General features: G+C 42.7%; 1 protein-coding gene across 6 annotated transcripts in view; it reads right to left on the reverse strand.

Annotated features, from left to right (window-relative positions):
- Positions 1-6: 6 nt before the first annotated feature.
- The window catches only part of LOC119838641 (histone deacetylase 4-like), a 66,356-nt gene continuing 41,493 nt past the window's right edge, over positions 7-24,869 (reverse strand). For 3 of the 6 annotated variants that reach the window (XM_038364671.1, XM_038364672.1, XM_038364673.1), the window contains 17 exons: positions 12,794-12,906; positions 10,225-10,296; positions 9,277-9,384; positions 7,960-8,133; positions 7,783-7,853; positions 7,390-7,541; positions 6,555-6,659; positions 5,986-6,152; positions 5,564-5,731; positions 5,110-5,366; positions 4,700-4,841; positions 4,083-4,414; positions 2,537-2,675; positions 2,087-2,323; positions 1,691-1,831; positions 1,187-1,599; positions 7-722 (listed from right to left, as the gene is read on the reverse strand). In XM_038364671.1, coding sequence (XP_038220599.1) covers positions 662-722; positions 1,187-1,599; positions 1,691-1,831; positions 2,087-2,323; positions 2,537-2,675; positions 4,083-4,414; positions 4,700-4,841; positions 5,110-5,366; positions 5,564-5,731; positions 5,986-6,152; positions 6,555-6,659; positions 7,390-7,541; positions 7,783-7,853; positions 7,960-8,133; positions 9,277-9,384; positions 10,225-10,296; positions 12,794-12,906 — 2,852 coding nt within the window. In that variant the 3' untranslated portion in view covers positions 7-661. The remainder of the gene's footprint in view (positions 723-1,186; positions 1,600-1,690; positions 1,832-2,086; positions 2,324-2,536; positions 2,676-4,082; positions 4,415-4,699; positions 4,842-5,109; positions 5,367-5,563; positions 5,732-5,985; positions 6,153-6,554; positions 6,660-7,389; positions 7,542-7,782; positions 7,854-7,959; positions 8,134-9,276; positions 9,385-10,224; positions 10,297-12,793; positions 12,907-24,869) is intronic. The other 3 variants (XM_038364674.1, XM_038364675.1, XM_038364676.1) reach the window with 1 other exon arrangement.

The raw sequence follows: 24,869 nt of genomic DNA on the forward strand, positions 1-24,869 counted from the left end.
ACGCGCGCGGGCGCCGGCTCGCCGCTGGGCTGCTGCTTCTCCCAGCCACTCGCACGTCCGAACGGAATTGTATTCCATGCGAAAGGCAAGAATCGTTCGAAACGACATTAAAAAATATTCTTTTTTTACAAATGACAAACATACGACGATACCAGTGCGCGAGCCGGCGGCCCCGAGCGCGGCGGCGCGGCGGCCGGCTCGCCGCACGCACTCGGCCGCGGGGAGCTAGGAAGGCCGACCGGCACCCCTGGGGTCCCACCCCCCGCTGGGCTGCAAACGCAAAAGGTCAGCGAAAAGCGACCTAGCTCCGCACGATCCAGTGTGACAACACGGGCGAGTCCGGGTCGACAAAACATATGCCACAAAATAACGTGAAAAGAGGAGCCGTTCTGGAGACGTCGACGCCACGTCCGGGGACGGTCCCCGGCCGGTCACACAACGAGCGCATCCATATAGTTTACAGTTTGTACATAAATCTTAAAATATTAAAGCTTTCAAATTAAGATTTCGTCTGGAGCGGGGTCGCACGGGGCGCGGGGCGCGGAATGTTGTGTGCGGGGGAGGGGAGGGGGAGGAGGCCGGTTGGGAGGTGGGCGGGAGTGGGGTCTATGGGACGGGGAGCGGACTTCTGGGAGGGAAAATAGGAATAAACTTCGACTGCTCATTTGCCTTCATCCTGCTCCATCGGCTCCTCAGACACAGAACGTGAGCTCTCTGAACGACTGGAAAGAAAAAGCGTTATATTAAAATATTATTTACAAATCATTAACATAGTAGCATAAAGTCAATATATGAGCTCTTGGCACAGTGGTTAAGGCGTGAGCATAAAACCGAGGAGTCTTGAGTTCGATTACTGGTGGGAAAAATGTCTTGATCTGGCAGGACATAGATCACCTACTTGTGCGTGAAGAAAATGGACCAGTGAAACATTTCATTTATTTCAGAAACAAACAGTCATTTCACAGTAACATACATTTACAAATTTATACATCTATATCACCTGTCCCATACCCCAGTAAGTAGGATTCGACTTTTTTTAATTATCTAAATAATTCCTGACTAGGAGTAAAGGCATTTATAATTTTTTTTCGCACAAACGTATTTAGGAAATTTATTGCAATTTTAGGATATCAGAACTAGGAGACCACGAAGCGCGTCCCTATCACACATAGAAAAGGAAGCTCACCTGAGGGCGAGCGGCAGCGGGTGCGCGTGCGGCGGGTGCGGCGGGTGCGGCGGGTGCGGCGGGTGCGGCGGGTGCGCGTGCGGCGGGTGCATGGAGAGCGTCGCCATGGCGGCGGCGGTGTCGGCCGCGTCGCGCTCGGTCTGCAGGCGGCCCAGGCGCGCGCCCGCCACGGCCGGCGCGGCGTCCAGCGCCGACACGGCCACGAGCGGCAGGTAGCGCTTGACGGCGGGCCAGTGCGGCGCCTGCGCGGCCAGCGCGGCGCGCAGGGCCAGCTGCGCGCGGGCGGCGGGCGCGCGCGCCAGCTCGCTCAGCGCCGGCGCCGCCACGCGCTCGCCCAGCAGCGCGCGCACGCACTCCGCCGCGCAGTCGCACATGGCGGCCAGGTCGTACCCGCCCTCCAGCGACAGCACCACCTGCGCGCGCACACACACACACACCATGTTATGTATTCTGTTTAGCTTCAAAGATATGGCGGAGGGCGGAGGGCGGAGGGCGGCGGCGTACCTTCCCGTTGGCGAGCTGCATGAGGTCGCGCGTCATGTGCGCGAAGCAGGCGGGCGACACGCTGTAACCGCCCATGGGCGCGGGGTGCCCGCCCGCCGCGTCGAACCCGCACGACACCAGCACGATCTCGGGGTCGTACTCCTGCAACGCGCATCTCTCCGTTACTACTTGCGGCTCGCTGCCTCTGACCGGGCTCGAAGGACTGAGCCCTGGACTTATTTTGTTAGTATTCAAACAATATACATATATACATACATTCATAAAATTTGTCACACGTGTTTAGAAGCCAAACTTATTCAAAAACTGTGTATTTTCGCCAGTAGTACATGTACAGGTCTAATTTACTACCAATTAAAAAAAAAATGAGTAATGATATAGAGCAAAGCGCGGGCTGACCTTGGCGATGGGCATGACGAGCGTGCGGAAGGCGGCGAGGTACTCGGCGTCGGCGAGCGGCGGGTGGCCGGGCCACGCGATGTTGACGGTGTAGCCGAGCCCCGCGCCCGCGCCGCACTCGCTGGCCGCGCCCGTGCCCGGGAAGAAGTTGCCGTCGTCGTGCCGGTGCAGCGAGATGTACAGCACCGTCGGGTCCTCGTAGAAGATCTGCTGCGTGCCGTTTCCGTGGTGCACATCCTGCGACCATCGGCACTGTCAGTTATTTGCTCATACGTTCAAATTATGCCGTGAGAACAATATCTAATTACATTTTGGCAGTGATTGTAGCTTTTTAAATTATGCATAGCTAGGCAACGGTCTCAAATAGATACTAAATTACTCAAAGTTTTTCTTCCCAAAAAAAATGATTTTGATCCCAATTTGCGAGAGTCACGATAGCCGCTAGCTCACCCAGTCGACAATGAGTATCCTCTGCAGGCCGAGCCGCTGGTGCAGCTGCTTGGCGGCGACGGCGACGTTGTTGAAGAAGCAGAAGCCCATCGCCTGGTTGGGCTCGGCGTGGTGGCCTGGCGGCCTGACTACTGCGAACCTGGAATATTTGCCAAGACACCTATTAGATACAGTTATCTTGAAACTTTACAGCGACATGGTTAATATCGGTTTTAGTGTAATTAAGAACATAATTTCGACAAGCGAGGTCTAGGATGGAGCACGCTTACCCAATAAATGCCTATTCACATTCCTTTTGAATAAATCTAGATAATAACTACTAGGAAAAACGAAAGCCGGAAGATTGTTCCATTCCCTACTGGTGCGCATGAGAAATGAAGAAGCGAATCGCTTAGTGCGTATAGGTGGTATGTCAATCACATAAGGGTGGAGACCAGCCCGACGTCGAGTCGCCCGATAATAAAAAGGAGAAGCCTAATAAAAAGAAGGTCCCCAGTAGACCGATTACGACGAAATCCATATTGGTGATCACTAAGCAGATCGTTACCTTCCAGATACCTCAGAAGCCGATTATTTAAAATGCGCTCCATTACCTTACAGATAATGGAGGTGATCGAGATTGGCCGATAATTACCTGGGTCGCTTCGGCTTCCTTTCTTGGGAATTGGTTGGACATTGGCTATTTTTCAGGACTTAGGGACTCTACCGGTAACAAATGAGAGTCGATATAAACGTGTCAAAATCGGTGATAGTTCAGGAGCACATCTTTTTAGTACCACAGCTGGAATACCGTCGGGTCCACTAGCCTTATTCACATCTAGACTTTGAAGAGTTTTAAGAACTTCTTTTGAGTAATGCGGAACTCGGACATGCAATCGGACCACAGTGAGGCAGAGAAGGAGGTTCCTTATCGTTAGAGTCCAGACGAGAATTGCTTGCGAAGAGATTTGCAAAAAGATCTGCTTTTTCCTTCGCAGTATGTGCAAGTGTACCATCAGGTTTTTGTAATGGCGGTATAGAGGTTTTGCAAAAATTAGCTTCAACGGCTTTTGCCAGGGCCCAAAAGGCTTTAGACCCAGAAGGGTATGAAATAAGCTTATCCTCAACTTGATTGATCCGATTAAGGCGAGATCTTTTGAGTGCTTGCTTGAAGGATTTAGCAGCTTTATTGAAGTTCCTCTTTTTGGCTGTGATGTCGGGATCTTTACGCGCTCTAGCATCGGCCCAGACTTGATACGCTTCGTGTTTGAGTTTTTCAGCTCGCTTTTATTTTACACGTTTCTATACATAAGTTCCCATATATTACGTGTAAAGGTTGCTTTAAAATTTATTAATACTTCGCGTTAATTATGGTCAATGTATGAACGTTAGCATTCATGTTTAACTTCAGCCTAGACATTGCAAATAAGTGATAAATAGTAGTTTGTATAGACTGCGATGTCTCACTTCTAAGTTTACATAAAGAGTGTGTATGAGGGTGGGGTCTATTTGGAGTGTAAGATGTGTGTGGAGTGCGGGGTGTGTGGAGCGTGTAGCGAGCACATACCCGTTGCGCAGCTCGTTGCGCGCGGTGCGCAGCGCCAGGTCCAGCAGCGCGCCGGCGGCGAGGCGCGCGGCGGCCGGCGTGTGCGCCTCGCTCCACGGCGTGTCCGCGTCCACGCCCAGCCCGCCGCACGCCAGCCGCACGAGCCGCAGCGCGCGCGGCCCGCCCGCCCCCGCCGCCGCGCCGCCCGCCCCCGCCGCCCCCACCGCGCCTGCCGCCCCCGCCCCCGCGCCCCCCACGCCCGCGCCCGCCGCCCCCGCGCCCCCCGCCGCGCGCGCCTCCCGCTCGCGCGACCGCCCGCCGAACGCGTACACGTGCGCCTCGGTGTGCACCGACTGCGTACACGTGACACGATGTTAAACAACAATACAAATACATAAAATTAAATAAAACAAGTCTCGAAGTCTATATTAGTATGCATATGCGAGTTGATTAATTGTTATTGAAAGTTCTTGTAACACTAAAATATGAGCTATGACTTTTTTAAGATGTGTACAAATTTTTTAAATAATATTTTATTCACTTTAAACGAAATAGAAATTTTGGCAATTTAGATAGAAAACTTCACGAATCTTACCATCCTAAAAGTTTCTCAAAGATAAAAAACATTGTACAAGTACCTGTAACTCTTCGAAGGTGGCCTTCCTGGGCCGCGTGCGTTCAGTGCGAGCGGCCAAGCCCGTCTCGCACAGCCGCGCCCACACGGACTGCAAGCGCCCCCCGTGCTCGGGGTGCGTGGGGGCGTGCGCGCCACACCCGCATCTAGCGAACACAAACGCCTCATGAAAAACGTTCATATACAGAAGAATATTATTATTAATTTGATCCTTCGAGTCGGGTCGAAAAACGAACATAAAAAGCGTAAAAGAAACCTTCGATTTGAAAAAAAACTAAAAGTATTGTGTTTAATGTCGACATATTGACAAGATAAAATAAGGTAAAATAAAATGGCAAAGGTGCAACTGACGATAGCAACTAAAACGTGTGAACAAAAAATCACCACAGCGCGAGTGTGTGAAGATCGATTTACCCATGTTTGAGCATGAGTGCGTCGTAGGCGAGGCCGGTGGGGGGGGTGCGCGCGCCCACCAGCGGGGACGACAGCGCGCGGGCCAGCGGCGCCGCGCCCACCGCCGGGGGCGCCGTGCCCAGGGGCGGCGGCCCGTGGGGCGCCGCGCCCGCCGGCGCCCCGCCCGCCGCGGGCGGCCGCCGCGCCGTCAGGTCGATCACCTCGCCCTCTTCCTCGCGCAGCTGCGCCGCCGCCGCGTCGTGCGCGCGCGTTAGCACCTGCGGAATTTATATAACCACTTAATTAAATGTATGTAGATATGAAATAAAAGTAATACTGCATACCATAGAAGCATTTTAGTTAGCATCATTTGGATTTCCGGCTCGAATGAACGCATTCAAATATTTCAGCATTTCACCACATTTTTAATGGAAATTTTCGATTGGCGTTTGGTCTGTCAGTGGGGCGGACCTACCGTCTTGCGGATCTGGTCGCGCAGGTAGTGGTGCGCGGAGGGCGGGTGCAGCGCGGGGTCGCCGAGCGGCAGCGGCGCCGAGTGCGTGCGGCCCAGCGGCCGCTTGGCCAGCCGCGCGCCCGCCTCGCCGCACTCCGCCTCGCACACCGGCGGCAGCGACACCGTCACCTGCTCGACACGACACTACATCACTTCAGAGCACATATTGCATCATAGATTGTGTCTCAAACTAGACAACTCAACAAAAGCAATCCCCGACAGTATCCTAATTACTATAGTTTTTCAGATTATCGTAAAAACTTGAATGTATAGCGTGTGGTGTGAGCGGCGTGTGCGGTGTGTAGAGGGGGTGCGGCGTGTAGAGGGGGTGTGGCGTGTAGAGGGGGTGTGGTGTGTAGAGGGGGTGCGATGTAGGAGCGTACCGTCTGCGGCGCGTGGTGGCGCGGCGGCGGCGGGCGGCCCAGCGAGATGTTGGGCAGCGAGGGCGACGAGAACAGCAGCTCCGGCGAGCGGCCCGTCTCCTCCTCCTCGCGGATGGGCGTGGGGCACGCGCCCGGCGGCGACCCGCGCTCCGAGCTGCCCTCGCAGTCTGCACGCACACACACAACGTTCATATACCACAATAATACCTATGTGGCTGTTGAAACGATCCGCGACACACAAATGAAAAATAGACAACAAAAAGTGTACTTTTACTGTTTACCATCAGTCGTTCCAACCGTTAATACATTTTGGAAACAAATTTAACCATTAACATTTTATAATCCGGCAAGTTTTTATTATTTTAATATTCAGACACAATCCGATCATCATCAAAACTTTTATTTTTATTTTTTTTAAGTGAAAAATTATTTCACATAAATTTCATTGTTGTATCGGGACCAAAAATATATATTGTTTACATGTATTCTACATAGACATCTAGATAGATGAACCTAGCATATCTCGGCAGCTAAGGATGGTGACGGGGATGATGAGTGTAGCTACTCACTGCGGTGTTTGTGCCTCGTCTTGAGCGGGCGGCGCGCGAGCGGCGAGGCGCGGCGCTCGATGACGCGCGCCTTCAGACGCACCTTCAGCATGTTCGGCTCCGACGCTACACACACATGCGGTTACTAGCGCTACCTCACGCACACACGGAAGGAACCACTCTCGAGCCGACCCATTACTTTGGTACGTACGGTGAACGCTAACTTCATCGCGTACACAGCGCGTCGAAAGTGACCCCAGTTTCAATTAATAATATCACACACAACATATTATTAGCTTAACATGCCAGACCTCACAAGAGCGTTCGTAATGTTATTAATATTAGTCCATCAAATTCACACACGACGTTAGATAGTTCAATCAAAATACTTAAAACAGCTAGCATAATAACAAAGTCGTTTTATGTATGTACAAAAATCAAATACAACAAAAAAATGGTTGCCTGTAAAGTCGGTTTTACGGGCGAAGATTTTACGTGACAACGTCTTTTTCTCGGTAGAATATTTATTGATATGAATATTATTAAATTGCACAATAGGAACAAGGAATTGAATGAAAATAAGAATTGCACAAATTTTAACTATAGAAAATATATTTTGTTTACTAAAAAGACAGAGACACAAGCACGCGCCGATTCAATGCGCCTAATTCTCTAGTGCTGCGCGCGCGGCGGACCGATCATAGTTCGGTGACTCATCGTAACGTTACCGGGCGTTACACTTTTTCATGAGTGCCTCCGAGCCGTAACCTAATTTAAGACGTTGTCACGTCAAAAAACAGTCGAAATGAAAAAGCCGCGAATGAAATCGAGCAAAGCGTTAGACGAGGTGTCTCACCGGTCTTCCTGAGCGGATAGTCTGCGGGCGAGGGCTGCGGCGCGGGCGCGTTGAGCGCGAGCGGCAGCGGCGCCGCCAGCCGGTACGGGTGCGCCGTCGCCGTCGCGCCCGTCGACGTTATCGACTCGCCCGACGATGACTTCACTATGCCCCTGGAAACAACAACCCTGGTGTCATTTCTTTGTAATTATTTAATGTTATCTGTGAAACTATTAACCGTCATTTGATAACATACTATAGTGTAGTACACATGTGTAACATTATGTAGGTATCATTACTCAGAGTATAAGTACAAGTTCAAAAGTGTAATGCGTGGTGTTCCACAGGGAAGTATTTTTGGTCACATATCACGTGCATTTTAAGCAAAAAGTAAAAGTAAACTAAAAATCGTACCAATTTCTGTAAGGTGATCCAGGTACTGTTCCATTAGCATTCGCTGCAGCCTGTTTTTTCTTTAAAAATTCCTGAAATTGACAAAATAATATGATTAATTACAGTTCTTTGTAATTGGTTCCAACAAATGGATGAATTTATATTATTGTTATTAATTAGAATCCAAGCCAAATTCACCTGTAACTTCTGTTTGACTTGCGTGGAGGCGGTGGCGCAGGGCTCGTGCTTGTCCTTCTTGCGCATGAGCTCGACGCGGTCGCGCTCGTGCCGCTCGCGCGCTTCCCGCGCCTCGCGCGCCTCGCGGGCCTCGCGCAGCGCCGCCTCTTCCATCGCTTTCTGCTGTTCCCACAGCTGGAACACGACACGCATTGCTCGCTTTCAATATAGTCACTAACTCGTAACACTCGATGCTTTTAAAATGTTAACAAATTAACTATATGTTTGAAATGTAATAGGTATACAATATTAAAATAAGCATCGCTCTGACCGCGATAAGGTTATCATTGTTTATGTTTATTTTACCAATAGCAATAAATTTAATGAAAAACGCAATAAACTTTAACACCATTGGTCGAGATATCTGATAACTCAATATGGACCACCGATGAAGTCAATACTTAAATACACACATTGACATTGTTGCAATCGATTAAGATAATGCGATTGAGTAATAAACTTCTAATATTCCTACACACACAACGAACAAGGAATAACGAAAAAACGAAATTAGCTGGTTCTTACAAACAAGATAGGCTCGACTCGCAACGGAAGTTCCATCGTCACAACGTCAACAGTGGCGTAGATTCCCAAACAAAAGACTCTCGCAAGCTTCCCGTTTAAGTTAGAATTATGTCATCGCCGCTAATTTTTCTCGGCTAATAATTGGTGTCACGTAAGGTCAACGCCGGCAGCGGTCCAGCGGGGGACGGTGACGCAAGCTGACGAGCCATTCACGTCTATTTATAATGGGGTCCGTGCAACACTGACACTGACGATTGCTATTTGCGATTCTGCGTCAGAATGTGGAGCATTCAATTTGAGATATTGCGCTTTGACTATCATATCAAACGTACGACAATACATTCATTTTGTGATCTTACATTTTCTAACATATATGTTTGAAGTTTTCTTCATCCGTGTCGTTTCACTTTATTTAATGGCAAAGTATAGCGTCAGATTTCGTAGAAAAGAGCATATTTTAGGCAATGTACGCAAATGTTTTAACAGCGATCTTGCCAAAACATCTAGCCAAGAACGTTTAGGCATGTTAAATATTTCGCGGCCAATAAATCACAATGCTATCAAATGATATTTAATGCACTGCCCGTATAAATAGACGTCCATTATAAAGAAATGATATCTAAATATATAAATGTTGGCTACGGTTTTTATTGTCCGACTGATCGGTTAGAGATTACATCACCTTTATACAAATGTTGCAAGCGTTTTAATTTACTCACGATATAAATGAGATATTTAAAGACAATAGGTTACCTTCAAATGATGTCTGATTTGCTGCTCATGTTGCTCTGCCAACTGTTGCCGTTGCTGTTGAAAGTGTTGCAACAATATCTCTTGTTGCAACTGTTGCTGCTTCTTTAACTGGAAAGTGATATAATACATTATTTTTCTGTATGTTAACATCATTTCACGCGGTGCTTATTATGTTCAGCACGTGTAACATCCAATACTATCACATTCACACGGATATTCTTGTATTTTAAACAAATAGTTCAGGACAAGTACGATTCATCTGAAAGTTTAAAACAAATTTGAAAAAAGCACATCCATTTTGCACATAAAAGCTTTATTCTTAAGTTAACACAAACGCAAAACAAACGTTAAATACTGTACAATATCATATATGCTAATTTGCACAAGCATTTCACATACAACAGTGATGGAACAGAAACTTAAAAAAAAGTGTCATATTCAAACAACATTGTAATGAAAGAGTGAATTTAATGAACGAAATCAAGTCAAAGCAGAAATAACTGAGAAATGATTAAAGTAATAAATCAAACGCATAACTTAATGTTATACTCGTCTTCATAAGACTAGAATCAATAAAATAAAGGGAATCAACAAAAGCTCATCATTCCTACAACATTACAATAACAAATATAGCCCAGGTATTTCTAAAATAACCGCCTCAACTTGGGACAAATTTACGTCGTTGAATTTGACACACTTCATTGTTAATTAGTATAGGTGTCAGGGAGATTTCGGCGTTTTCTGAATGCACAACTGTTCAACTGGTCATCAATCTTCCCAACAACAAATTGGCAAATGTCCGTTATTGCAAGTAACGACTGACGACTGCGACTTGTTTGGCGATTAAAGTACTTGAAACAGTCATATATTTAATGGCGTCAGTATTGAAGGGTTGTGCAAAGGAGAACGCCGACGAGGCCCCACTCAACACTAACTCAAATAACTCACTTGTAACAGGAAACTATTTTCTAAAGTTTGTTTCGCTCTCTCCGCAATATGGTTCTTTCTTGGGCTCTGATTCTGACAACGAGAGGAGACTCATATAGGACACAGTATGTGAAAATGCACCTTACATAGAGTTCAGTTTAGATGGCGAGCGCGCTATATGTCGAATTTCTAACATCCTCTCTGTTAGGGCTGTTTAGAGCTCAAGTTTTATTCATCGATTCATCTACTATAGTATGGGGTAAAGACTAAAAGCGTATGGTTGCAAATAAACTTTAAATACTAAAAAACCTGTTGTAATAGGATAGATATAAAGCGTTAAATTATTTTCCACTTTAATCCAGTATTCATATCACTTCTGTAGTTAATATTCCAGTTATAAGCCTAATCAGCAACATGTTTTCCTAAGCCTTTATCAATTTTGGCAAAAAATGAATTAGAATTTCAAATAGATTAGATATGATCAGAATTTTAATTCAAATTATGAGCACGTGAGTTAACGATAACTAGTAGAGTAATAGAGTTGCTTATTATCTCTCAGTGTATATATGTTACACATAAGTGGCTCTCTTTAAGGGTTATTATTTACCATTTCTCCCTCTGTAGCTTTACGATAAATAGCAGTATGACATACAGATGATGTTAGCAGCGCAGAGCGACGCCGGCGAGCGATTTCAGCATCGCGACCATTATTTTGGTTTGTTAAAAAAAAGATTGGCGGAGCGGAATGCTTCAGGAATAGCTTCGCGGTGGAGCGCGTGTGTGGGCGCGCCCATAATATTGGGAAACTGTCGTACCGTAACTGTCGTACCGTTCACGCTCCGCGCCGATACCGACTGCATCTCATTGTCACAAACACATTGAATGCGCCTCGCTATTCCACGTAGGAAGACTCTTCATGTAAATTTAGACATTGACCCATTCTACGCTGGCAGATCAGATTTAATTACCCTTTTAATTTTCTAGTTCCGCGTGTATTTTGATCGCTCATTTTGTATTTTACGAAAACAGCACTTTGACCATCTATATGTTGAATAATGCATTAACATCGACACGCATTAGCGAGGCGGTGGATATATTTACTCGGCACTGTTACCAGAACTGGGTAAATATAGCGTGCAGACGGACGCAGCGTTTTGTTGTATATCAGTTATTTATAACGATCTCGGGAATTTTTAAAAATATCCCGTTAAAACGAGTCGGCTTCGGCGCGGCGTGGCGAAAGGTCACGGGGATTTATTTATTCGTTAGCTTATATTACGAGATGCAGCGTTTTACATTGGAAACCATCGTGTGGAGGATGTACGTCTGTGTTACGGGAAGTGCAGTGTAGAGAGTAAAGACCTATCTATAATGTCAACATCCGATGTCCGAACCGGTCGGATCAATAAATAATCAAGCGCCATGTTTTGCGAAATGGCGTGCGTCTCCCTGTCGCATCTGCATCACACAACATTCGACCAGTGAGCTGTATGTGGGTTCGGTCACCATTAACTTGCAGGTGATTGATTCTGCGCCAAAACCTTGACCTTCCACTTTCTCACGATAAGATTAACATTAACATCGCATGAGGTGCTTAGATTAAACTCTAATTCACTTTTATGGCGGCCCGCAAGTGACACAGTTTTACCGTACAAACGGGAAGTCGTTTGAAATGTTTCGAAAGTACACCCATGAGTTGCGATAAGACGCCAGTAGGTACGGGTTTACATTGGTCCATATAAATAGCTCGTAGTGCGGATGTCGGCGGATTCCCAGAGCACAGCCGGAGCACGTGGACGGCTATTTCTGACGCCGCTCCACATCGCGAATCCCACCATCACAATCATTTCATTCAAATATTCATTATGTGCCTTACATCGCGCCTACGCCGCGGGTTATACTAATTATTATTAATTGTTTAATGAACATTAAAATATACAAAATAGTCTCCATGGAAACGAGGGTTTGAGCTTAGTATACTGAGCGCTATGAGGGCCCTATTGACTACGAAATGATACGAAGGAATAGATTTTTTGCATCAAAATGTTAAAACACGGCGACCGGGAAATTTGAACGATACGTTATGCAATATGCTTTATTTTTGTTTTACCTCAATAAATTTTATTAGAATACTAAAATTAGTAGCGCCACGTCGCGAACTGTTTACGACCAACGGAAATAAATATTTGCTAATCTACTATATAAAAATAAGTCGGGTTTTCCTTCCTGACGCTATAACTCTAGAACGCACGAACCGATTTCCACGGTTTTGCATTCGTTGGAAAGGTCTCGGGCTCCGTGAGGTTTATAGCAAAGAAAATTCAGGTAAAATTTCAGCAGAAAAGCAGGAAAAACGAAATCATTTATTTGGTGGCGAAACGGAGTTTGCCGGGTTTGCTAGTTTTTTATAAAATCTTCTAAAACATTCAAATGACAAGCTATAACTGTAACGGTACAGTTTAACTCAAAACCTATTCGACGGATTATAACAAATGTTACACCGGATGAAACCGGCATTTCGCAATTCGCAACATTGGTTTCCCACACCAACAATGTGATATAGGAGAGAGAGAGAGCAACGAGAGCTCACCTGCATGATCTGCTGGTGGAAGCTGGTGTCGGCGGGCGGCAGGCGCGGCGCGTGCGGCGGCGACGGCGTGTGCTGCGGCGAGCTCTCCGCGCCGCCGCTCTCGTGCGCCATCTCTGCGGACAGAACATCACCTACCATTAGCTTTCAATGTACAAATACCAACATGAGCTGGTGTTATTTTCATCATTCGTGATGATTATTGTTGGTAGATAATAATCAGTTCATATCAGAGCCGCATAGAGTTTACTTTTTACTGATAAGAGTAGAGAGAGGGCAGCAGAAGAAACAAGTTACCGGCTCTTTAAATATTAACTTGCATGGTTTCATCTGCGTAATGCATATATGGATCCGTTACAAATAACTTATCAGAAAAGAACATGTCTCTCAGGTAGTTTGCGAAAGTTTGTAAGTATGAATGGATGTTTGTTACTCTTTCACGAGGAAACAGGTTATCTATATGAAAATTTGTATAGGGATAGATTATAGTCTACTTAAGAGCATAAAGAGCATAGGATACTTTTTATCCGGGTACAGCGCAAGAGACGCCGCGGGTTACAGGTAGTATAATATAATGTCTAGATTTATCTTCGTAGAATATCTATATCAGGGGACGTACTAAGATCAGATACCGGTAAGTGCGTGATGGATACGACGGAGCGCGAGCGCGACTACAGTAGTCTAAGGGACTTCAGTCGTGTGACCTGGATTGCGTCCTCACCTCCTCACCCTCCTGCCCCAGCGCCAGGACGTGGCCCGGAAGTGGGTTAGCGGTTTGCAGATAACGCCAAAACAAAACTATTGTAAACTTAGGGTTCCTTTTCATCTATTCCTATTTTAATTATAATAATGAGATGTTATTAATAAACAACAGTACAAGTAACATTTAAAGCCTGTTTATATATTAAACAACAGCTATTTATGTTATCCAACGCCAACGATTACGCCACAAATGCACCTGGCTCGCAGTCGCAGCGCATCAGCAGGCAGCAGCAAGCAAAGGGAACTAGTTAATCTCATTAGAGTGGAATTTATTCATTCCGAGCTAATTTTGTATCGACACATAAATAGAGTAGCTATTTCAGCTCGGTCTAGATCCAATGTAAGCCTCCTGGGTCTCCACCCGGTACGGCGCGACCCACATAAGGGGGGAGGGGGTGCACGGGGAGGGCCCAGCGGGTTCGGGGGGAGAGGGGAGGGGCACGGGGGTCACACTGGTTATTTTTAGAAAGGCTAAATTTAGCCTGCGAGCGCGACCTCACCGGGACAAAACGTCCTCATTTCTTTGATAATGGGCCACTTAATAAAGCCTCCCTTACAAAATGTTATTCTAAATATTATTCTTAATAGTCAGACATAAAACAACTGTAATAATTCATAACACGTTAAGTCTTTATACGGCGAAAAGTTAAACTTTCCAACTAGGAAATTACACACCGACTTCGACATAGATTCGATTTGAAATGTTTTTATTCATCCAATTTCATTTATACCAGAAAAGAAATCGTCGGATTTCTATCGAAGATCACTTAACGCAGGATACAAGCATAGTTCGTAGCTAATGTGATCGTAGCCGCTCGTAGACCTTCCCGCCGCCGTGCACTCTCTATTTTCGACTCGTGGCTTTTAAAAATATATATGATGTCAGTACTGAGAATAAGTAATGTATAGATTTATTCTTATATTTTCCATTATCGAGATTATTTTAACACGCTCATGTACACGTAACGAATGTTATAACAAAGTTTATTGAGAAAAATCGGTATGCCAGTTGTTAGGGTCGAACTTACTGTAAATTAAATATAGTACATAACACATCGAATTGTTGTGTGAGGCGAGCAAGCAGTCGCGGAAGTCGGCAAAATAAACAAAACAATCGGTATCGGCGAGCTATATATAGTTTTCCTTATATGACCCACTCCATAACATGGATATAAATAATGCTCCAACAATTGTGTGTTCAATAAATGCTAATTGGCTCGGCGCTCGCGTTTCTGTCAAACGAACTCGATTGGATTCTCTTTAACACGCTTATATCAGCTTCACCTGTATGTTTGTATGGCACCGACTCCTGTTTTTGACCCACTTTTTTTTTAAATTTGTACACTTATCAAGGATCGGCGACAATAGAACAATTTTTTGAGTTTATCTTATTATTCTGATTCGGATCGCCGGAATTAAACAATTTCCTTATATATATTATGTACACTGTATAAGTTATCGAGATTTATTTAAATATTATACACGTGTAGTTTTTACCACTTTTAAAACGTATTTCATCATCATTAAAAACATTTTAATTTCATATCATCGGAAGTATTATTATATTTTGGGTATCCTTCTAATATTATAAACCAAAAATTTTGTAGGTTGGATGGATGGTTGCAATGATGTTTGTTATTCTTTCTCACGAAAAAGCTTGTCCGTATTTGTATGAAATTTGGTAAAGAGATAGATCATAGTCTGGATTAACACATTGGCTACTGTTTACTCAGGTACCAAGCGAGTGACGCTGCAGATAACCGCTTGTCTAACACAAGTTTTCTTGTTTATGTAATCTGTCAACACACTCAAAATAATATGTGTTTTTGAGGGAATTAGTAATAAGCGCCCATATAATACTATAAATAAGTCTCTTTCTTTGTTTGTCTTTGTTTCACGTCGCAACGGAATTTTGTGCCTAGAGATAGATAGACTCCTTGTCATCGCGATTTTTTCCGCGCTTTCATTCTCAAAGGGAATTAATTGCCCGTGACTACGCGGGCGAAGCTACTAGAGCTTATTAATTTATAAATTTATGATACAGACTGTGGACGTGTACGTCTATGTTAAATTTCATCCAAACCTATGAATATATGAATAGTTGGAAGTTTTTTATTCGAGATTCTTAATCACATAAATAGGATGCCTTTAGAAACGTACACCATTGTTAATTCTGAACCAATCAACGACTCCGCGCTGACGTCACACAACAGAAAGTCCATAACGAGGTGCAGCAGCAGACGTTCACACGCGGATGCGGCTGGAGCGCAGCCCGCGGCGTCGACACCAAACATCAGACATTAAAGCACACAATTAACACAAAGAACATCCAACAAACAACCAACCCCCCCCTTCCCTACCACTCATCTGGACACAAAAATAGAAAGCGCGACAAGTGAAGGACGCGGCCCACCGAGCCCGCGGCCCGTCCCCGTCGCACGCGCGCCCCCGGCCTACGGGGGCGACAAGGACAACAGACAACATGAAATTCTAAAAATAGACGCGCGCGAAGAGGCGTGCCTCCGACTTTACGTTCGCGAAAACACGTTTATTTCGGCGTGTTTGTGGCGCGTCCGGCGTTCACAAGCGATTTGTTTTTGTTTTCCCATTTCCACGCAACCATTCTTATTATCATTTGCTCACGGTTGTTGTTACCCTTCGCTCTCCATGTTTCAGTAACCGTTTGTCAACTTGACGATGTACTTCCCCCAACTATAGGCTTCAATATATTCATTAATTATCTTGTTTGGCATACTCTCTCGATTGCAGTGAACAAACAGCAGTTGATCCGGGTTCGATCTTTCGACGACAGCGCGCGTCCCCCTGGCCAAACTGTGCCCCCCATGCCCCCCCATAGCTTAAGCGGCGTGTTCGCGTGACCTCGAAGGTTGCAGTTACACGTGTACAAGTGTTTGACCTCCGCTTGGCGTGACTCGTGAGTCATGATTGGAGCGAGCTGCAGCCTGCAAGCGGGCAGCGGGCGGCCGAGCGGCGAGCGGCGAGCTGAGCTTACGCCTGCATGGGTGGGAGCGGTTTTAATTAAATGCATTGAAACCGTTTTCATAATTGGTCTGCTTGTATCCAACAATACGTAGTATCATAAGATCTGTTTCAGTTACAGTCTACAGATTAAAAAACAATTGAAAATACAAATACCCACATACCAGAATAGGCCGACTAGTTTAAATGCATTTCACTTACTAGTCGTATTTAGTCTTAAATTACCGTGTCAATGGATTTGCTACGGTTAACCGTCGCACACAAGTACCTACGCAGTTCACGGTTGCAGTTAGACATGTGTGCTGTTCGTGTTACATAAGTGATTCACTATATAATTATTATAATTTAACACGAAAACAGATTCGACTTTACACTACGATACACGTTGATGTTGAGTTACATTGAGTATTTCAATTAAAATAACGACAAACAACTTAACACAAGGTTATGAGAATCCGAGTAAAAGTTTTAAAATATTACATTCATCTTTAGTATTACCGGCAGCAATAAAACTATTATGCAGGTATATCTATTATGTATACCTTTAATCTATTATGCATGTAGTTTTTTATGACAGTTATATCCTTTCAAATGTCAATATAAAGTATTATTGCATGTATATCTTATACCTTTAAACGAGCAATTCTTGTATATATATATGTATATATATATATATATATATATATATAATTGGAATCTCGGAATCGGCTCCAACGATTTTCATGAAATTTAGTATACAGGGGGTTTCGAGGGCGATAAATCGATCTAGCTAGAATTTTTTTTTTTTAAATGTCGTATTCGTATTTTATTCGTGTTTTTTTTTTTTCCTGACATCTATTGGTGAATAATAATACTATTTTGCTTCGTAGATAGCTGTCCAGCTGGACAACTGAAATAATGTCATATTCGTGTTTTATTCGTGTTTTTTTTCCTGACATCTATTGGTGAATAATAATACTATTTTGCTTCGTAGATAGCTGGACAATAACACATAGGCACTTTTTATACCGATATTCCTACGGGATACGGTTACGCAGCACGCTTACGCGGTTTCAACCGCGGGTCACAGCTAGTTTTATACTTAACGTATACGTAGAAAAGTTCAGGTATGGATGTCTTAATCAGAATAACACGACAATTTAATTAACAAGGCCCCTAAACCCGACGAAAAATACGCATTCGGAAGTCGCAACTAGCCATTGCAATAACAACACACGCTCTACGAACGTAAGGACTGATAAATATCGTCAGCCTACACTTGAAACTTCAAAGTAAACAGATAGCACTATATATAGGCAATCGCAAACACGACATGACCCGTTTTAAATTTAAAATCAGCCTTCGACGATATTTATAATGAGAAATAAAGCTCTATGAACGGGTAAATTCCATTGCGCTCGGCTGACTCGAAATAGAAATCCTCTCCGATAAATATAAATTGATAATACACAAGTATTCTTATAACGTAATAAACTTGAAAAAACTACATTGCATTCGTAAATCAATTATTTTATTATATTTCATGTACGAATGTGATTTTTTTTGTTTGCTTCGATTAATTTAAAAAACGACTGGATCGATTTGAATCTATCATAACTAGAAAGCCTTTAATGCAATAAAAAGTAGACTATGTGCTTAACCAGACTAATCTATCTCTGTACCGAATTACATATAAATACGATTAATTGTTTCCACGTAAAAGAGTAACAAACATCCCTACTTAATAACAAACTTTCGCATGTAAAACATGAGTAGGATTTTCATGATTCGTTACAAAAACGTTTGCGATTGTACAACTGAACGTGTGAAAAATAATACATAGTGTTCAAACAAATTAACTACTCAAATTATTCGGCTCGGCTTTTCGTAAAGGATGTCTATAAATATTAGCTGACTTGTAAGAAAAATGTGACGATCTGAACAGACCGCTCTATCTTTAGTCTCATCACCCATCCGAATGAAATTTGGTATGATTAAGGAGCGGGGACTACGCCGATGAAATAAATATATTATGAAACTGATGAGCCACGAAGCTGCATTATATTACTGAGTTAGAGGTTTTGTTCGTATACCTAGTCAACCCCGGGCGAATCCGGCGCAAGTGGCTAGTCTAAAGTAAAGCCAAATTACGCACATGCCGGTCGTTCCAGATGAGGCCAAGTCTCTATTTCGGTCTGTCCATTTCACAACGACGCCTCCAGAACTATTTCCAATCGGCTAAATGCAGACGCCGGATTCGAATGTATTATTCATTTTATGGATTGTCGAGACACGATCCAAACGTATTAAATGATTATCATAATTGAAAATAAATATTCATAAATTTTTTGTTCGGTGTAGAGAAAGCGGCGGCAACATCACCCGTTTCTAGGAAGATTTGTCGGAAAAGAAAGCAGGAAGATCCGAAATCACAATCCTGTTCCGCCATCTGTATAAATTAAACCAAAATCTGTGGAAGTCTTGTCGCAAACATGTTGTGTCGAATGCAATTTAAATGAGTGACATTTAGACATGGAATAAAATGGAGGAATATCTATATAACAACTATTTTAAGACCGAAAATTATCATGTGAGAAATGTTTGAAAGTGTCCCTCCCATCCCCTATGACTACAAGCGAGGCAAGAATGCCAGTACTCCATTATAGTCGCGTATCGGTTCACGGGCGCTGCGACGGCGTGAGGCGGCGGCGCGCGCGGCACGTCCGGTCCGCGCCCGCCACACTCACTTGCGGCAACAACTTATAATCACAATATCGAACACATCCCCACAGCGCCAAATTGCCTTGTTTTCGTGTTCTTATTCTACGTGTACGTGTAGTTAAATTCGTTTCTTTGAACTATTGTCACCACACGCGGACAAACATGGGCCGAGTTGTTGTTTTCCTAGTATGTAGCTACATAGGCAAACTAACGATGTAACTAGATTTTAGAAATACTTCTTTACTTTTTCTTAACCCTACTATATCCTACTAATATTATAAATGCGAAAGTTTTAAGGATGTGTGTGTTTGTTGCTCTTTCATGCAAATCTTCTAAACCGATTGCAATGAAATTTGGTACGTAGATAGCTGTTATTTCAGTAGGAATCTCTCGATACGGATACTACGCGGGTGAAACCGCGGGACGCAGATAGTAACATATAAAGGTGAGGAGTTTGATGGCTTAAACGCAGAAAATACGGGGCCGATTTAGATTAAATTTAGTACATATATGTATCCTGGAGATGATTTAGATTTATTCTTCAAATCAGTCAAGCAACTTTCGAGTAAAATCGTATCAAACAAACAAACGAACGTCCAACAAATAACTTAAACCGTTCGTCTTTATTAGCTTAGAGTTTAGACGAGTCAAATGATCAGTTACACGATAACTTCCTTCCATAAAAACTCGGAAAATGAATGAGTCGTTGCGCAGTTCGCCAGCAGCAATGTCAGGCGCCCGGTGGCGTGGTTGAGCTCGACACCAGCACTCAGCGTCGAGGTCGAGCGAGCTCGTCACCCCGTCGTCTAATTGCCGGCTATAAATAGCCCGATAACAATAACTGTGTTAGTTCCGCCTCCACTTAGCTAGTTATCACTAGGGCTGCTTGTGTCATCGTTTTCCGATATAGAGACCCAACGTAGATTGTGATTAATTACGCGATTCTACAAAGTTCTAACTATCAATGAAGAATTTAAGCATTTGACAGCATGACGTTCATATACCTACAAAAATTACCTTTTTTAATGAGATTTTTAAACTATGTACTGTAAAACAAGGTCATTATAACTTCTCCAATGATACAACGTCGAAGCAAAAATTAATAAATCCTACTAAAAGGTATCAGACTTTAGAATATTTTAATTTTAATTAATTATTCCACTACATATTATATGAACGGCAAATTACGAAGTTACGAAGTGATTAACACAGCATAATCTGTAACTGAAATATTTGAAACGTAGGAGTTGACAACCCTGTTCATTGGCGATTGGGCAATCGCCATTTGTTTGTATCATAATTACAAAGTTACCTCGTGGTCTCGCTAGCACTTAGTAGTGTGAATGATAAACAGAACCATGTTAAGAAGAAAAAAGATGAAGTTTTAAATTAAGCTCCATATGAAATTTTAAACATCGTTTTAAACAAATTCTCACAAGTTTATTGTTTACAGTAGCGTAACGTACGTTAACCTTCAATGCATTGGGTTCCATAATATTATAAAAAAAATACTTAAAAATAGCTAACATATTGTGTTTGTTGATAAAAAATCGAGTTATTGTTTATCAACAAACACATTATGAGAACGAACACAACCTCAGTGAGAAAACAAAAATCGGGACATCTCCTTGTCCATTGCTTTGTATCTATTTTTGGATATGATACACAGTTGCAACGTTAAACTGTGTTGTATGTTGACGGCATCAGTAATATTTATGAGTGGTTTACGTTATTCGCTTCGTGGAGCGACGCAAACACGCCGCGTGTGTAGAGGCGACGTTAAGACGTGCTTGAGAACCGTAAATGCCCCAAAATAGTGTAAAAGTGAAACACCACAATCGCAGCTAGTCGGCGGCGCGGGAGTGAGTCACAGATCACAAATAGCACACTATAATTAGTTAACCATACAAAGAACACGCTCGCAACGATTCCGCCATCCCTGACTCACGGCGCTCCTCCCTTTTGTTTGGAAACAATGACGGTTTGGTGCCAACTTGTACTACCCACTGCGACAGTACTGCAGAAAACGCAAAACGCACACGGGAGCGGTGCTTCCGAATTCGAAGTGGAAGTCGAAATATTTATCATAACTTTATTAATCTAAACATATTATCATCAAAAATTAAAACAAAGTAGCAAATACGATTGTGACCACTTTTTCACTGTTTGTTTTCATTCTATAATGTATTGCATCATATTAAAGAACCTATTTAAAACAATTGACCAAACTGTCTCATAATTTAACTAACTGGCTTTTATTCAACAGATTTCCAATACTGCTCTGTTCAACAGCCTGCCAATAAATATCTCGCGAGTGGTTCCCATGCTCCCAGCTAATCCCTCACCTCTACCCTCGCGGTTCAGGCGGAGTCAGTGACTCGACGGTTTTTGTCAACCTGCTCTGCAACCTGTCTCCCGCCTCGCGTGTCGGCTATAAACAGATGCGCATTCCTCACCCGTGTATTTATAACTGCTACTAATTCTGGACTAATAAACTGTCACTTCGCACGACACAATTTTTTTGTTGTCGAGATTTAAATAAAAACGACTCTGTGTGTGTGTTTCGATTTGAGCCGATTGAACATCTCTGTTAATTTATGTGTTCAATTAGAAACTGTTACATTCGTTTAATGTGATATTTACAGTCGCTACAGTTGCCTGCAACCGGATGTAATCAAATTGTACTTCGTTTAATGTGCGTCTCCCCCTAACCTTCCTTAGTAAGCATCTGAAACAGATATTTTCGATTGACGATTCTCATCATAATTCTCATTTGCTAAACAAACATTCGCTCAAGTGGAGCCGTAATATCAATATGCTTAGTGTTGTATCGCTTTAGATAGATTGTATACACTCAACAATGTGTTCGTGTTAACTTATCGTTATCGTCAATATCTTGATATTTTTTTCGTATTTTTAAAGTATTGTTTCATTTTTTGTGGTCTTTCCTCAAATGTGAGAGCATTTAGTTCGGCGTTTAGATGGCGTTCGTAATAAACGCGATCGGGACCCAATTATAGCGCGTGTGGAACATCAGAGGCGGGGCCCGAGAATAGATGGCTATAAGCGGAGTCAGTTCTCACAGGCTCAGCGCCACGAGGCGAGGGTTCGGTTATTTTTGCCCAACAAAGGCTGAAACAAGCCACCGAGCCGCAGCTAATTATAGCCGGTCGATACTTGCCCACTCGCGGCTATTCTCAGCGGTTGTTATATGAGCTATTTTAGAAGCACTTTGTTTAGTCGCATGCTTGGATTCCGATAATCTTGGGATTGTTTGCGAAACAATTGATGCACGCCCGAGTTTGTATTTGCTATTTTCATGCGTATTGTGATGTTTATAATAACAACTGATGATCTAATAATGTGATTTGTGTAAAATTTAATGGATTTAAAGTAATACTAGACAGGCACGAATGATTTGCAAAGAAATTACTTTCAGGGACGAATCAGAAAAGAAGGTATATCAAGATGCTTAATGAGCAACATGGTTGGTGTTTGAATGTTTATTTAGAATATCTAAGAAGTTTTGAACAAAAATGTTTCAGTTTGTTTCACACACACACGAATGTCAAAAGTGAGTTTTTCGTCGGTCGGCGTACCTACAAGGAAAATAAGTGGAATCGAATGGTTTCCACGATCACGGTCAATCACAATTGACTAATATGGAGCATGTACCGAGGCTGGGGAACACAAACAGGTAAAGCGAATATCTGCGGTCTTTCGGTCCTTGGCGTAGAATTAAACGATATCTCGAGGAAGTGTGGAGATCTTAAAATAGAATTGGCAATCGCCGGCCGACGACGCGTTATCGCGTTAATGTGATGCCTCGGCGGAAGCTGATGGTATCCGAATACTGCTTATTTATTTAAATGTATATGAAATGTACTTAAACATGTAAAACCTGAACTTTATTTAAGGAATTCTTTATAAAACCGGACACCTAAAAACGGTGGGTATGTAAACAAGGGTTATTTATAAATGAATGCTTAACGGTTTATTTATAAAACTTCGTCCTTTGTATTGTTTAAATCGGACCGTCTACGTATGATCAATTTGAGCATATACTCTACGTCGAGCAAGTCGTAGCAATAATCACGCCGTAATAGCTGAGAGGACTTCGTTCTCTTGCGTTTCAACAACGAAACAACAGAGGGACGCTATCAGATCAACCGTTTCAAATATTACAAGCATTATTGCATTAGCGAGTTTCGGAGACATAAGATTTTCTGTATTCCTAAGCGGATACTAATCGAAACGAAACGACAAACATTTTATTGCTACAAAGACGCCGGTCGCTCGGACGATGTGGCGGCTAGGTTGATGTTGACATTATTATTGAATTTATTTTATCGTTTGTTTATATTCCACTTGAAGTCATCACATTTGCCCTTATTAGGTATTCGCCCCGAGCATATATACCCTTATTGTGACTCTTAAAATCTAAACATATGTTCGATATAATTTAAACGTCGTCATTTATTCTTAAACTAATATTTTATCTCGCTTTGGGCAGAATTTGAGTTATTATTTATTTATCTCTTATCAAGTCACAAATATTTATTACCAACATAGATTCGATATGAATGAAACAATGATTAACGATAAACATACTATAATCTATCCATACCTGACCTATCGACTATCGGTATAAAAGATAGAAAATTCATAGTCAACCATCCATCTATATCGACTCTAGCATTAAATATGCGCTAACGCGGCATGACACTCTTTTATAGAGAATCTTATAAAACTTTTTTGATGCCGATAGCTACTTCTCTTATATCTCCACAATGATTGCTACTTTGTTATGCAGCTGGTTCGCTACAGCATGACCTCGTGTGTTTACTGCATTATCTTCTGTGAACTAAACATCTCTGCTTGCGAGTGACATTGTAGGCATTTTGGTATTAGATTTTCGATATCTGGCGGCTCAATTCATCGATCATTTAATCAGTTTTTTTTTTATTTTCCTACACGATTAAACTTGCGTTGACGTGTATTATGGCGTACATCATAGGTATATACATACAATAGGTAGGTACATATTATAAGTATAGAATCGTTTGCGATTATGTTATATGTTATAATAATGTAGTTACTTACGTTTCTCAAATATTTCTAGACTCTATTAATGCGCAAAACTAAAAATTCTGTTATTATATATATTCTGAAAATATTTGTCACAATATTTGTTTATACATGTTTTTTGTTACATCTCGTTTAAATAAATTATATATACATTTTTTGCTTTTGAACCATAAGGCTTGTTATGTTGACTAGTTATATTATAATTAATAATTTGATTAAAGAACTTTTTAATTATTCGCGGCCCTTTTTTGCACAATTGCTGATTGAAACGTACAAACGTAACTTTCAGTGGAAACTCGAGAGATAATTACAAAACAATCAATTATAAAAAACGTGATATGGGAATCGTTCGCATAACGATAGCAATAATAAGATTAACTTTATCAACAAATTATAAATTAATTAGGCTTATGATTACGAATGTTGCGAAGTACTTGAAATAATAATTTCGTCCAATTTGTTTTATTGTATAGATCGAGCACACACACACACACACACATACACACACACACACACACACACACACACA

Source organism: Zerene cesonia, unplaced genomic scaffold (assembly GCF_012273895.1).
Source record: "Zerene cesonia ecotype Mississippi unplaced genomic scaffold, Zerene_cesonia_1.1 Zces_u004, whole genome shotgun sequence".
Lineage (NCBI taxonomy): Eukaryota > Metazoa > Arthropoda > Insecta > Lepidoptera > Pieridae > Zerene > Zerene cesonia.